Source organism: Desmodus rotundus, chromosome 3, assembly GCF_022682495.2.
Source record: "Desmodus rotundus isolate HL8 chromosome 3, HLdesRot8A.1, whole genome shotgun sequence".
Taxonomy (NCBI): Eukaryota; Metazoa; Chordata; class Mammalia; order Chiroptera; family Phyllostomidae; genus Desmodus; species Desmodus rotundus.
Genome location: NC_071389.1, coordinates 117,201,719 through 117,216,917, shown reverse-complemented (window position 1 = coordinate 117,216,917; position 15,199 = coordinate 117,201,719). Strand labels below are relative to the sequence as shown.

At 41.4% G+C, this 15,199-nt stretch overlaps 1 protein-coding gene across 2 annotated transcripts in view; it reads left to right on the top strand.

The window, feature by feature from the left end:
* Positions 1-15,199, top strand: part of PLXNC1 (plexin C1) — a 149,240-nt gene that overhangs the window by 60,548 nt on the left and 73,493 nt on the right. For both annotated transcript variants that reach the window (XM_053920950.2, XM_053920951.2), the window contains exons 5-7: positions 3,872-3,986; positions 11,367-11,514; positions 14,783-14,870. In XM_053920950.2, coding sequence (XP_053776925.1) covers positions 3,872-3,986; positions 11,367-11,514; positions 14,783-14,870 — 351 coding nt within the window. The remainder of the gene's footprint in view (positions 1-3,871; positions 3,987-11,366; positions 11,515-14,782; positions 14,871-15,199) is intronic.

The following is a 15,199-nucleotide window of genomic DNA, read 5'->3' as shown; positions in this document are numbered from 1 at the left end:
GCCAGACCTCGGTCACTTGTGGCTGGGTGACCTTGGCATGTTATCACAGTTCTCTGAGGTTCAGTTTCATCCCTGTAGAATGAGGTTCTGTGTGGACTAGTGGGGAAGTACTAAGTGTGCACACTCAGACCAGTGCCTGGCCTGGGGCCATCTCCCCCCCCAGGTGCATGGTGAGGTAGTTACCAGAGGATGTGGGGTTTAGACAGATTTCCATAAACTCAAGAACAAACCCACAGTATGAAAATACTTTCTGAATTCTAAACATCAAACTTAGAAACAAATGTCTGGAATCTCCCCATTCATGAGTTGGGGCAGGGTAGGTTTGAAACATACTTTATGGGTGGGGGAAGTGGTAGTCCACCTACTTATATACCTGAGTGGCAATATCAAACTCTTACTATTTTGAATAAATTAAGCTCTACAGCAGATTTAATGGCAAACTGATAAGAACAAGCCTTAAATAGTTGCATTCACTACATTGTTTCCACATACACTGTTTTTCACATGAGGAAAGTTTTTTATTTTTTTAATTAACTGGCAGGTTTTGTTTTTTCTTCATGCAGTCTTTTCTTTGCATTTGAGATGGTTTTTGCGACCAGTGTTGCACATTGGTCTTACCATGTAAGCATGAGATCTAGCTGGATAAAGGACTAGAAAAATAAAATACTGATTGGGGACCTTGGGACCTTTGGATAGACTCACAGGAGCAGACGGGGCGAAGGCAGCAGAGTGAGGTAAGGACAGCAGGTCTGGATCTGCCAAGTTCTCCAGAACGTGCTCACCCCATTCCGAATCGAGTTTCCCTCCAGTCTGTGGCCCGAGGAAAATGACATGAAGCCAGTTAAGAAATCCATCTCCCTGGGGGTGCCTTATTGAGGACCCCTCACACCAAGCCTTGTGTGTGACAATGCAATTTTAAATTTATTTGCGCGATGGCATAAATGTTTATGCACTTGACCATTGCTTTTTTTTTTTTTAAGGTTTTATATATTTATTTAGAGATAGGGGAAGGAAGAGAGAGAGAAAGGGAGAAAAACATTGATGTGAGAGAGAAACATCAACTGGTTCCCTCTCATATGCGGCCCAACTGGGGACCAGGCCTGCAACCCAGGCATGTGCCCCGACCAGGAATCGAACTGGCAACATTTTGCTCTGCTTGACAACGCCCAACCAACTGGGCGAAGCCGCCCAGGGCTGACCATTGGTTTTGTTCAGACATAGGACTCAGAAGGGTAGCTTTCAAAAGGGATCATTTCAAAGTAACTGGTTGTGTTTACCAAAATGTGGGACCTCTACAATCTGCTCCCCTCCTGAAGGAATTTGAATGTGTGGGTAATGTGCCGTCGGGAAGACTTTATCATTTGTGATGTTGGAGAAGTAATAGGACACTGTTGTTGGCTGACCATCTGCTTGTACATTCTTGGTGTCATGGTTTGTGTTTCTATTTTTTCAATTTTATTTTTTAACTGGTGAGAAGCAAGGAATGGGATTTGAGAAATTTCGAATTTTTGAAGGTGCTTTATAAACAAGGAATTCATGCTTAGTTGCTTAACATGGTAGATTTTATTTTTACCTTAACCAAAGTAGGAAATGAAAAATTTATTTTATATACTCGTGTGTGCGTGTGTGTGTATTTATACGTATGTTTACAAAAGATAAACTAAAAACTTCCACTCCTAATCTGTTCCCTTTGTGGCCCCAGGTGTGGAGTTCTAATGTACATTAAAAATAGTCTCTTCCCTGTAGGTAGGAGTCAGACATAAATCAGAAGGGAACTCTAGAAATAAAAATCACCAACAGAAGGGGCCTATGGAGAGTTCATTTTTCATTCATTCACTCAAACATATTTATTGAAACCCTAGTATTTGCATATCATGCTGCCAGACACTGAGGGATTTGCTGAAAAAATATTAAAGACATTCTCTCTTCCTGTGAGGAGCTTAGAGCTTACTTGGGGAGAAATGACATAGACATATGAAACAGTTAAGTTCTAATTCAAGGCAGCATATGATTAAATACCAAAATGTGTGGATCCGACAAGAAATGCTATAGGAGTTCAGAAAAGGGAGTGATAACTTAGTGGCACTACTGTTTTCTGCCTACAAATTGGCAAATTGTAGCATTATTTGTATGAAATGTTTTACACTTGTTTTTTTGGCAGCCTTAGGCCTTGACTCCCAGGCAGGATTAAGAGCCTATGAAAATATTTGTACTCCTATCTCTATAGAGCTAGTGTTATTTTGTTGTTGTTGTTGTTGTGTTCTTTTTCTTATAGGCAGAGGAAGTGCCTCTACAAGCCAGAGTGCACATGACTGGCAGGTATGAGCCAGTCATGTGCACTCTTTCTTTCAATTACAAAATAAGAAATCAGCCTCATCATTCCCTGTTTTCCAGTCCAGTGGTACTTGTCCCCTCCCTTGCGAACTCCCCCTGACATGGAGAGGTGGTTTCATTTGAACTTAATCTCCATGACAGAGGAGCTGGCCATCCAGGGTCAGATAAACGTAGGGCTTTGGAGAATTGCTGATGAAAAGCCCCGTGGTCACGAGGTTGGAAAAGGAAGTGACACAGGGTAGGTGAGTCCAGACACGGGCGTGCTCACTGTGAGCGGGGCTCCCCGAATGTCAGAGTGTGATCACATGCTGAGAATATTGTGCTTGCGGATGATGTTTAATGAAAGTTACTGGCTTCCTGTTCTATTTGTGTCATATTCAAATTAGCACAGAGCTCAAAGACGAGCCATGCAGCCTAAATTCTTAAGAATTTAGAAAAAGAGAGAGAGAGAGAGAAAAGAGGAGGAAGAAGAAAGAAACACTTGTAAAATGTCAACGCATGTCAAATGCACTACTTGGGCCCACGCCTCATTTTACTTGGTTCCTCTCAGGGACTCCCCACAGCTGAATGGAGTTATGATTTGGTTGCGTTTCAAGCTTATGATTCATGAATTTTCAGTTTCTTTTAAAACTCAGTAGAGTGGTTCTTTCCCACCTTTTCATTTTAACCATAGGCCTCAAGGAGGCCTAAATAACACAGATGTTTTGGTTTTTTCTTGACATTATTCGATGAAATGTCTGCGGAGTCCAGCACCGTTTGAAAATAACATGGCACTTAATGTTCATTCTCTTGTCGGGTTTGCAGCCCTTCCCGTGAGGCAAGAGTTCCCAAGTTAGCATGACCTGGAGGGACCCAGACATCAGGCAAACCAAGTGATCTCACCACTCCGCTTCTGATGGTGTTTATCGCAGTAGTTGGCTGTGGCCACAGCTCGATTTATGTGGGGCATCCTCTGCGCTGGCCGACTTGGGAAAATGGCCCTGGAAAGTGTTTCTCCCATATCTTTTGATATAATTCGGTGTGTCTGTATAAATAAATGTAGCACGTAGTTATGGGATATCTTATCAAGTTCTTGGGAAGACTCTGCCCTTAATACATTTTTTTTTAAATGGTCATACTACAAAGCATGACATGACTTTTTGTTTTTAACTACAAAAAATATTACAACAATAGACTAGTGTTGCAGAGTGAATTGCAAACTGAAAATGTATACAATATATAAACCTTTTCTTGGGCTATTCTTTGCTGGGTTTTTCTGGAAGGGAGCTCTTTAATTTCAGAATCCATGAGAGGATATGCTTTTGGCGTTTGGAGATGTCATCTTGAGAGATGGCTCTCTGCTCTGAGACATGATGGAAAAAAGTGCTGTGCTGTTTTCCTGTTGCTTTTCGTGGTTTTCGTGTCTCCTTCCTATGCTCGCTCAGAGTCAATAATCGACTATACAAAGCCTGGTATTTTGTACTGATGCCAGTGTGTGAAAGTTTTAACTAATGCATGTGCGGGGTTGCTGTTTTGTTGCCCCCCTTTTTTTTAATAGGTGTACTTTTAAAGATGATTGTGTAAATTCAGAGAACTCAGAAAACTGGCTGGATATTTCATCAGGACCTAAAAGGTGCCCTCAAATTCACATATCTCGAAGAGGTAAAGACAAGGTAAGAGGAAAGATTTTAATTTGTCTCTATTGTATTGTCTCACTTTGCACCACTGATGTTAACTTCCTTCTCTATGTAAAATATTAATTTAGCAATCAAATTCGCTCAGTTAGGAGAGTCATTCATTTAGTTGACTTATATAGAGTGCCACGTACTCCACGCAAGGTGCTAGGGATGTAGCAGAGACCAGGATACATTGTGGACCTACCCATTATCTTGTGGAGCTGTAGATGACCCTCAGTCGTTGAATTTAAAGAAGAGATGAACTTTTAATGTAGTAGGAAAGCATATTGATTAAAGAAATAGAGAAAAAAGAAATTCAGACTCAGGAGCAATAAGGTACCTTAAATGTGGCTTAGTATAGAATTTTGTTTTGTTTTATGGTTCCTTTTCCTTATGTGTTCAGGCTTCTCCTGACAGCTATTTTATGAACATGGCTTCAAGCGATATTGGTAGCGGGGAGAGAAACCAGTGTGGGCAGTGAATATTGCAAGCGGGGTCCCTCGGAAAGAAAGCCAGTGGGCTCTTGCCAAGGCAGAACTGCCAATCAGCCCTGTCATTGGAGTAGAGCAAGGAAGAAATGAGGATATTCAAGCATTTTCTGATTCACATACCAACCATGTCCTATGGGAAAATGGAATTCCTGCCTTGCTATCTCCACAGTGCTGTGAGGAGACATTTTCTCCCTAATTATCGCTCTTGTATTACGAATAATTGTACAGAATCCCCATCGACAGCCAGTTGACCTGCCTGTTGAGCTCCCTCTGTTTTATTTGAATGTCACATTAACAAGGGAATGGGCCACTTTCTTTTTTCTCTTACACTTTGCCATTTCAAATAGCAAGAACCATATGACTTAAGATAATTTAACATTTAATAAAGGACAGCCAGAGCATTTAATGAGTGATAAATAATAAAAGGTTCAAGCTTTGAAGTCATAACTGATCAGAACTGAAGGATTTAAGGTTATTTGGTGGTTGTCACTTTCTGTTGTCTTCCTGGGAGGTGTGTTAAAAAAAAGAACTTTCAAAGCCTTCATTCAAGCAGGCCTGAGTGAGCAGATTCTGTAAAAAAGCTGCTTAAGGCATCTAAGCATAGGTGTGACCTAATTTTTGTTTCTCTTATTAGTCTGAAAAATCTTTGGTGCTGATAGAGAATGATAGAAAATACCACGATCCTTGATTCTACCCAGGCCTCTGATAAGTGGCTAAGATTATGCAAGATTTTTTCTCTTATCATCTTGAAAATGTTAAGGGTAAGAATTCAGCTAAATAAAGTGAGGGAAAGTTACTTGTTTATTAAGTAAAAAGTGCTGCTTACACAATTTGCTTACCTAGCTCTGGGTTCACTAGTATCAATCAGTCACCATTCATATTTGGTCTGGAACATACAAAAACTGTTCGCCACCCAAACAACCAGCAGGGCTTGCCTCCCCAGCCCGAGTCCCACTGTGTTTGCCCTAGTCCCTCCAGGTGTTCCCACACAGCCATTACCTCAGTCTCTCCGGCTGGTCATTACTCTCCTGGTAAAGGACGTATGAAGTTAGTAATTTGAGAAAAGCTAGTCTCTGAAATCAACTTTGCACTGATTATTTTAACAGGGTTGATAAGACATTTGACTCTGTCTCTTGGTCAGAGTATTTCAAAAATATTTCTGTCCTGTGGTCATTTATGACTTACCTGGAAGTCTCAGGTCCTTGTTTATTTAAGTACTGCCTGATCCTGACCTGCAGAGACGGCAGTCCCGGGTTTCCCTCAGTTCTGCGTACTAGCTCTCTTCACAGAGTATTTTGCAAACTGCCCATCACATGCCCCGTAACATTCTAGTAACTTTCTAGGTACAGAAGAACCCTATATAAAGCAAAGACCCTGTTCCAAGAAGCTTCATTTCTTTACACAAAACAATTAGAGGATAGCACATTGTCATCTTCGTTAGGAAATCTACATTAAAAAGAAATAACTAGAGCCATTCTAATTATCTTGGAGGGATTTCCATGAGGTGGTGTCGAGTAAAAACAGCAAGGTGCTGAAAAGTATGTGTAGCACAATCTTGTATTGATGAAAAGTCCCGTATAAGTTAATGTGTATGCACCTCTATGTGGTTATTTGAGAAAAATATGGAAGAATTCATTGCTGGGTTGCAAACATGGGCTCCCCTGACGGAATGACTGAGGTCGTGGAGAAGGAAGACATAGATAACTTAAAAAGAAAAATGAAATTTTTGCACACACAAACCAAAAAGGAGGTATGGCACGTCCTGTTGTTGTGTTATGTAAAATTATGTTTCTATGTACCTACGAGAGGTTTTAACATTCAGTAAAAATGTCTTATACCGATAAAAACAGAAAAAAGAGGTAGAACTGAAGCATTTCCCACAGACAGCGTGGCTTCCAATGGAGAGTCACTAGAAACCTTCTTTCACAAATCAGAATGAAAACAAAGAATTTCACCATCACTGACACACTTGACACTGTTTTTGAAGTTCTGTCCAATCCATTAACATAAGAAAGAAGTGATAGAAACAATTATTGGAGTAGAATAGACAAAAAAATATCACTATTTGCCACTCTTAAGTGGTTGTATATCTGCAAAATCTCAACACATTAGCTTTTTATAACTATTTAAATGAATAAAAATAAAATGAAGTGCTAAGTGTTCAACAAACATTTAAATATAAATAACCACCCTAGCTGGTATGGCTCAGTGGATTGAGTGCCGGCCTGCAAACCAAAGGGTAGCTGGTTTGATTCCCAGTCAGGGCACACGCCTGGGTCTAGGGCCAGGCCCCTAGTAGGAGGCGCACGAGGGGCAACAACCACACACTGATGTTTCTCTCCCTCTCTTTCTCCCACCCTTCCCCCCTCTAAAAATAAATAAATTTTTTAAAAATTAAAAAAGTATCAATAACTCTATTTACATGTGAAGTAAAACAAACTGTTAATGTCCATTAATAAAACATTCCATTCATTAGAACAACAGAAACACTATTATAATCTTAAAGACCAAGATATATACCCTATATTTAAAATTATTTTTACTAGGTGATACATGTTGAAGACAACTACCAAAATAGTAATTTTGGCTTTAATACAGCTTGTCTTAGTGATTTTTTAATAGTAATTAGAATGTGGGGCAGTGGTCTATTGAGGCTATTTATAATTCATGATAGGGGCACCTTATCAATTAAAAGCATAAGCATAAATAAAAGTAAAAGCAAAAACACACAAGGTATTTTCTTGGAAGATCTGGAAAACATCTTGGCCATATCCAGACGCATGCTGTTTCTTGGCGGGAAGATATCATAAAAATGTCACATATTCCTCAATCTGTTTTCTAGATTACATGTAATCCCAGTGAAATTTGAATAGACTTATCTTAAAATTAATATAAATTCATCCAGAATAATATGAACAGGTCAAGAATAGCCAAAATATTTTTCAAAAAGGAAAATTATTTAAGCAAGACCATTTCCATATGATTATAAACATATACAGTGACAATAACTCAGCCCATGATTCTGGTTTAAAACTTGGAATGTACTTTGGACTCTATTACATAACATAGAGCAAAAAGCTGAGAAATAGGTTTAAAAATTTTAAAGATCAAATCCCATAAAATAAGAGAAAACAAAATAAATGACTTCATAAAGGTGCTAAGATAGCGGGCTTACAATATGGGACTGTAATTCAAGTCACATTTTACATTAAATGTAAAAATAAAATTTAGGCTAATTAAGAAATCCTTCTGTAAAGCTGACACAGAGTAACGAACAGAAAATAGAATTGAGCATCAGATAATTCAGCTGTATAATTTTCTTAGCTTTGAAGCAATAAAGTACGCAGTGCCAAAAAAAATCCATGTACTTGACTTCTAAAAATCTATGCAACAAAAAATAAGAAATAACAAAAGCACACACTCAGGAAAACATTTGCAATAGGCAAAATATTAATTACAAGGTATCAAAACTAGGAGAAATTAAAAAGAAAACCATCACAACACCAAAAAGTAAGTAGGCAAAGCACATATTCTCACAAGAAGAGGTTTAGAGAGTTAGATATAGATACAGCAATATGTTCAACTTCACCAATTATCAAGTAAATACAAATTAAAGTGATAATAAGATATGCTAACACCTAGTGTTGGCAGTGACAATTAGCACAGTCTTTTTGAAAAGCAATTTGACAATATGTTTCATAAGTCATAAATATATTCATTCTTTGAAGCAGCAATTCCAGGCTTAGAATTCTGAAGTAACTTGAAAGAAGAAAACCCAGAAGCATACAGGCGCTATTGCAGTAGCATTCACAGAATTAGAAACCTGGAAATAAGGGAACTGTTTGGCACTAAGGGGAACGGTTAATTAAAATATGGCATGTTGGTTGGCCTGGTAGAAGGTTCGTTGCCTCGTATGGACGTTATCTGTTCATTGACACTCAATCTCTCTGTCTGATCCTTTGTGTCTTCATTTTCTCTTATCCAGCATAGGTCAGGAGAGCACTTCCAACCTGCTAAGGATTCCCCTGTTGGGTTTATTCAATCAATGCTTCAGCTTTTTAACCATACTCACCTGGAACCCAAAATTATACAAAAATACCTTCAACTTCCTGGCTAACCCCTCCTTCCACTGCACCTGAAAAAGCTGTGCTGTCTCCTATTGTCAGCTCACCACAGACTGGCTCTTGCCCGACTGTCCCCAGAAACTGTTCTCCCCGAGGTCATGGTGAATTCGGTGCAGCCGTCCCAGCAGGTGCCAGAGGTCCTCACCACCTGGCAGGCTGGCGGGCTTCTTGAAGCCCTCTCTTCCATTGCATGTGCTGTCCATGCTCTCTCCCCTTTGGCCTGCCTCTCTGGCTGCTTCTCTCCCTGACTTGAAATATTAGAGTTGTTTCAGGCCCGTTTTGGGATCTTCCTCTCTTCTGGTTCTGTACTTTACCCACAGGCAATGTCATCTATTCCTATAGCTACAAGCTCCTGTCCGTCCCCTTTATCTTTACCTCCAAGCTCCAGGCCTATCTCCTCTTGATTATCAAACAAGTCTCTTGAACTAAACACATCCAAAATTGAAATCTTGAATTTTCGTCCCGAAATTGTCCCCTCCCTGTGTCCCATCTCAGTACATCATACCTCTATCTATCCATTTGGTCACCCGAATCCTTCATATCCACAAACCCATTTCCAATCCTGCCCAACGCTATCTCTAAAGGGCATCTTGATCTGTTCATTTTTTCTCATTTCCACTGAACCATCTCAGCCCGGCTTCTTTCATTTAATGATCTCTTAATACTGTGTGGTGCTAAAACGAGAGTAGCTTTGGTCTAGTGGACTTTTCCATGCTTCTATTAGGCTGTAAGCTCTTTGAGGGCAAGAACTATAGCTGTTTGATTTGCTAAAGTATTCAGTACTTCATGCAGCTGTTGGTACACGGTAAGAGCTTGAAAACTGTTTGTGGAATAAATAAGTGCGGTAGTTACAGTTATGTTAAAATTACATATGTGAGGACTGGCAGGAGATGTGGAAAACTTAAACCAGTTGCTAAAGATAAGATTTAAACAAACTTTCTGATACTTTTGTTTTGCCTGAGCAGTGAAATACATTTAAGCTGTGCATGTATACAGAATAATATGTGATATGACCGTGTGCTGAGATGCATGGTGCAGATAGGAGTGCGGGGCGAAGAAGGCAGGCGGGTGACAGTTTAGCCATTTGTTGAAGAAGAGCTGGTGGGAGTGGTGTGGGGTATGTCACTAGCTTCAAGTCCCTAGAGATGGTTGGACTTCGGTTCTTCCAGGTTGGACTGTAAGAACCTGCCTTCTTCCAGCATGATGCTATGTCCTAGAAACGGAATTCTATGGAAATGGAAAGATGGCGCTGACCGTTGGGCTAGAACAGACTGAGCAAGCTTATTAGAGGTCAAAAGACAGTAGAATCTTAGGTGGCTCAGGAGAAAGTCTGGGCAGAGGGCAGAAGTGTGACAGAAGACAGACACCCCCCAGGCTGTCTGGGATTATGGCTCTCCATCCCGTGACAGGGCAACCACTTTTTCTGGCTCAGCTTCCTAATGCTTAGCCTGCCTTCCCACCAGATCCCCTTCGTGCATCTGATACAAAGGCACCCACCATTGGTATGTTAATTCATTAAATTTGCCTTTTCAATAGGAGGCGTAGGCCTTGTTCCTCTAGTCAGATCACTGGAGGGAAGGTTGCCGGAGAGCAATGTGGGGGGTTTCTGTGTGCACTCACACACAGCCACCACCTCCAATCTGACCGTATGTTTGACCACAAAGTCTTAAATAACATTAAACATAGATTTCACAGCCCACCTTCTTTAGCTACAAACTAATATTAGAAATTAGCAATAAGAAATACAGAGCTGACACCTGGAAAATCAAGGTGCACCCCCTTAAATGAACCCTGGACCAAAGGGAAACAAATGAAGAAAAAAATCATGTGTTCGGATGGGAATATTTAATATCATAAGATATAAAGTCTCCTAAAAATTAGGAGAATTTGTATGTTTACAGTACAGTTCCAGTTAGACTCAGTCTCCTTACTCCCTTTGGACAAAATGATCTTAAACATTATATGGAAGAATAATGTCTAGGAAATGCTAAGAAAATTATGAAAAAAAGGATAGTAAATATCAGATAGTAAATATATTTAAAGTCACAGTAGTAAAACTTGATGACATTGGACTAGAAGAAGATCAATAGGTAATTGGACCAGAGCAGGGTTCAGAAACAGATTCTAGATCTATGCTGACTTAATATATGACGAAAATGGTTATTTCAGTGCGGGGGGCAAAAAGAGTTTCTTTGTTTTGTTTTGTAAATGATTGTGACATAGCTGATTAACCATCTAAATAAAAATCAAGTTGGACCCTTATCTCATGCAATATATAAAAGTAAATTCCAGATGGATCAAAGATACAAGTTTTAAAAAATAATAAAGGCGGTGAGACAGCTTTATATTTGCCTATAATCAAGGGCGTGGGAAGAACTTTATAACCAAGACACGGAACCTGTATTTGATTATATAAAAACATGTTGTGTAAGAAAAAGCAGAGCACACGCAAGTTATAAGAAAAACAGTAGATTAGGAGACAATATTTGTCAGTAATATGACACATAAGGATTATATCTATACTATATAGAGATCTCTTAAAAATTGATCAGAAAAATCCACAAAAGAAGAAAAACAGTCCAAGAACTGAGTATGTGATTCACAAAAGAGCAAACCAAATAGCCACTAAAACATCCTTCTTTACATCAGCAACCTGAGAAGTTCTATGGCTGGTCAACGGGTGAGTTCACTGAAGGCTAGAATGGATGGAAATGAGGTAAAAATGACAATTTGGTTCTTGAGTCACCTTCTCTCCCACACAGACTATGGTGACTTTGGTGGGAAGTGTCCCTCCCAGACGCTCGGGGTGCGTGGTGAAGAACCTGGACACTGGCCGGGAGCTCTGCAGGGGTGAAAGCCGGCTGAACGAGACCTGCACCTGCAACATCCTGACCACAGCATCCTACAAAGGTAAGTGGACGCTGCTGCTTTTTGGTAGAACGTTGAGAAGGCAAGAGAACCTCCCAAGTTCAGATTGCCCAGAGAGCAAGTTAAATGGCAAAAAATCTGAATAGTCCCACACTGTAGACTCACTGTCTCCCTACCTCCTGCTTCCTGCTTTTTCCCTCGGTCCTGCTCACCTCTGCCCTACCCCTCCTGTGACTGCAGGGCCCCACTATCAAACGTGACTGAGAATGACAGAGGATGGTAAGTTGGATAGGTGAGTGGAGTAAAGCCAGGGACCATTGGGCTGATCCTACCCAAATGGTTCAGAGAATTCAGACACCTGAAGAGTTGGAATGGCCTTGGTGAGAAGAGAAAATAGAGTGGCCAGTGTTCTATCATCTTCAGTTCCTTGCCTTCATTCATTCATACAAAAAGTGTATATTGAACAACTACTACGTGCCAGGTACTGTGCTAGATGCTAGGGATATGGTAACCAAAAAGGCTGACCTGGTCCTTGGACATGGTTTTTATAGCCTATTTTGGGGATCGAGACAAGTAAATAGCTTGCTACAATGTAGTGTGAATATAGGGACTAGAGCGTACCACGGGAAACACATGAAAAGGATGCCAAACTGGACTTGGGGGGTGGCAGAGGGGCAAGGAAAGCTTCCTGGATGATGAGTAGAGTTGAACCAACCAAAGAAGAGGGGGAAGAGTATTCCAAGAAAAGACCCACTAGTATGACAGCCAGGAGAGAAAAAAGCTTTGTTTGAGGAGCCAAAAGTGGTTCTACTTGGCCAAGGCAAATGGGGTAGGGACAGGTGGGAAGCAAATTGAGGAAAAATGGATACAAAAGAAGGCACAAAGTGTCTGGCACAAAGTAGCCATTGCAATCAATAGGTTTTTGTCGCATGAATGAATGAATGGCTGCAGGTGGAGAATGGGCCAGAGGAGTGAAAGGCTGAGTTCTGAAGGACCAGGGAGGAGGAAGTTGCTGTGGTCCAGGGCGGGCAGACAGTGAGAGCTGAGATGGAGGCAGTGGAGACGGAGAGGAGTGGATGGAGTCCAGAAACAGTTGGGAGTTACAGTAGACAGACGGAGAGTTCCTGAGTCCCTTTGGATGAGAGAGACTGGAAGTGGAATCAAATTCGTGGTTCAGTCCTTCTAGAATGGGTGAAGATCATAATGAAGCCGAGTTTTGTGGTGAGAGCTGGTGTTACCTAATTAACTCGAAATCCCTCAAAAGGGAACTGAATGCACCAGGCCAGAGAGCCAAAGCTTAAAAAATGCCTCTCAGCTATTGGGCTCATGGCGGCTGATTGTGTCTGAATTGCTTGAAAAGTTATTTCTGTTTTCCACTTTTTTTTGTCCATACTATGCTGCCCTTGTGATGTGCTTCTAGTTAATTTTGGTCATTAAAATGCAGGTCTTGCTCACCTGTAAAATGTGCTTCTGAAGTTTTTGCGATTACCTTGCAGAGCGAGCTGGTTGCTTTTAGAGCCTCCATTAATAGCACCCAACACTTTGCCTGCTGTTTTTCAAATGCCTTGCATATTCTGAGCAGGCAAACTCACTTCCCACCTCTTGCGTTCAGCCAGCCAACAGCCATTGCCAAACTATTGTCCATGGCCTAGAGTAACCTCACCCCTTTCACCAAATCCTATTGCCCTTCTGCTTTGAAATGCTGGGGTCAAAGTCACCTCTTCATACAGCTTTTCTGGATTCTAACTGTCCTGGTCATTCTTGCACCCCCTGGGCTCCCACAGGCACCCCAGGCACTACAGGGACCTCAGACCACTCCTAGGGTGTTTCCTTGACTGCTATCATTGTGCTGTTTTTTTTTTTTTTTCACCTAAGTTATTTTATCTCCTCCAGAATAACTGTAAATGCCTCGAGAGGCATTTATTTCCCTGTGATATTTCCCAGTATTGTTCTGTGCACAGGTGATACGCAGCCGGTACAACTTTTGCTCATGTTCATCGCTGGGCGCTTGTAGATTCCATCGACATGGATTTTCACCGGCTGGCCCTCAGTGCTAAATGTCTGTGTGTGCTCTACTAAACACTTAGCAAGTGTGTGTTCTGATGCTCTTGCTGAGAGGTCAAGCCAGCCCTCCAAACCTCCTGTCTTAGAACAAAGGATTATCATTTTACACAGACCTGTTGTATGTGAGCAGAATTTTATGGGGCCCCCTGGCTTTCAGAATGAATTGTGTGGGTGTAGAGAGGCAACTTAAAGTCAGGATTCTCGGACTTGTGAAAGCACCAGTACTAAACCTCCGGTAAGGAAATTAGAGGTGCCCAAAGCTAGGCCAACTTCTTATTCTGTCATTTTAAAAATATCTTCATCTGCTAGCACAGTAACTTATTAAAGGAAGAAGATATTAATACCAAAATAGGTGACAGTGACAACACCACAGCGTAGCACTGGTCCCTGGTCACCACAGGATGCAAAAGGCACCCAAACCCGGCAATAGCCAGTCATTCTGTGGGCAGCATGTCAAACCACAGATTCCTGGCCTTATCCCAGGTCTGCTAAGTCAGGCTACTGAGGACCGTGGCTCTGGAATCTGTATTTCATCATTTTCTCAAGTGATTTTGACAGACAGCTGGGTTTGGGAAGCATCTTGGATAGGGTACCAAGTAACTTAAAGAGGCACAGGAAATAGGACATTTTTCTAATGCTGATTTAGCACAGTGTATATCTTTCTGACTTTATTCTTTGGAGGTTTTCTGGCCACTAGGTAGGTTTTCGAGTGTTTGGTAAGAAAACCTGCTCCACAGATTTGGTGACAGTTGTCTCCAAGAAGACCATGCTTCCCAGCCCACGGGAGCCACGCTTTCGAGTATGTTAGGTAAATATTCGTAGTGCGGATTTTTCTGATGGTGCACGATTTCCTCCCTCACATTCTGATTCTCATGTTCTAGGCACTTCTTGCTCAGTGACGTGTTTTATTCTTATGCTGTGGCCAATTACAAGTTGAGATAGTGATCCCGGGGAGAGTATGAGATGTAAATGGGCTGGAAAATGGCTTTTTCCTGGTGATTATCCACGGGAGGCCTGGGGCGTGAGGTGGGCCCGGGTCTGTTTGGAGTCCTGTGCTGTGCACCCTGGCGGCCTGGCGTGCATGGCCCACAGGAAGGAACCCCATACTGACTGAAATGTGATCGAGCAGCTGGCACCCCTCCACCCTTGCAGAGGAGGCAAAAATATTTATCTTTTGCATTTACAGCTTTGCGGGTTAATAGCAGGACTCCTCCGTAAATGACTCTTTTTCCCCCCTTTGCTCCAGATGTTTTAGTTGTCAACGTGACGTTCTCCTTCGGTTCTTGGCATTTATCAAAAAGATTCAACTTTACCAACTGCTCGGCATTAAGAGAGTAAGATTTTATTTGAAGTCTAAATATTCTCTCATTGGTTTCAATTTATTTATTTGCTTTACTCCTTGACTTCCTAAAGAACTCTTTTGTGGAGTAGAACTTTCCAAAGTGCCTTTTGGAGCGTGGCCTAAGAGGAGATGGGAGGGCCCCTGAGCTCGTAAGCTTGCTCGTTCAGGCCTGGATAAGTAAGGCGGAGCAGCTAAGCAGCACACAGCTGTGCTGAAGTGTTTCTACCAAGAGGGAAGTACATTTGCCCAAGACCGGAAGGTGGCCTTGAAGTAAATACAGTAGACCGGGTGCTGCTAGCTTCTCCCCTGATCAGAATGGCT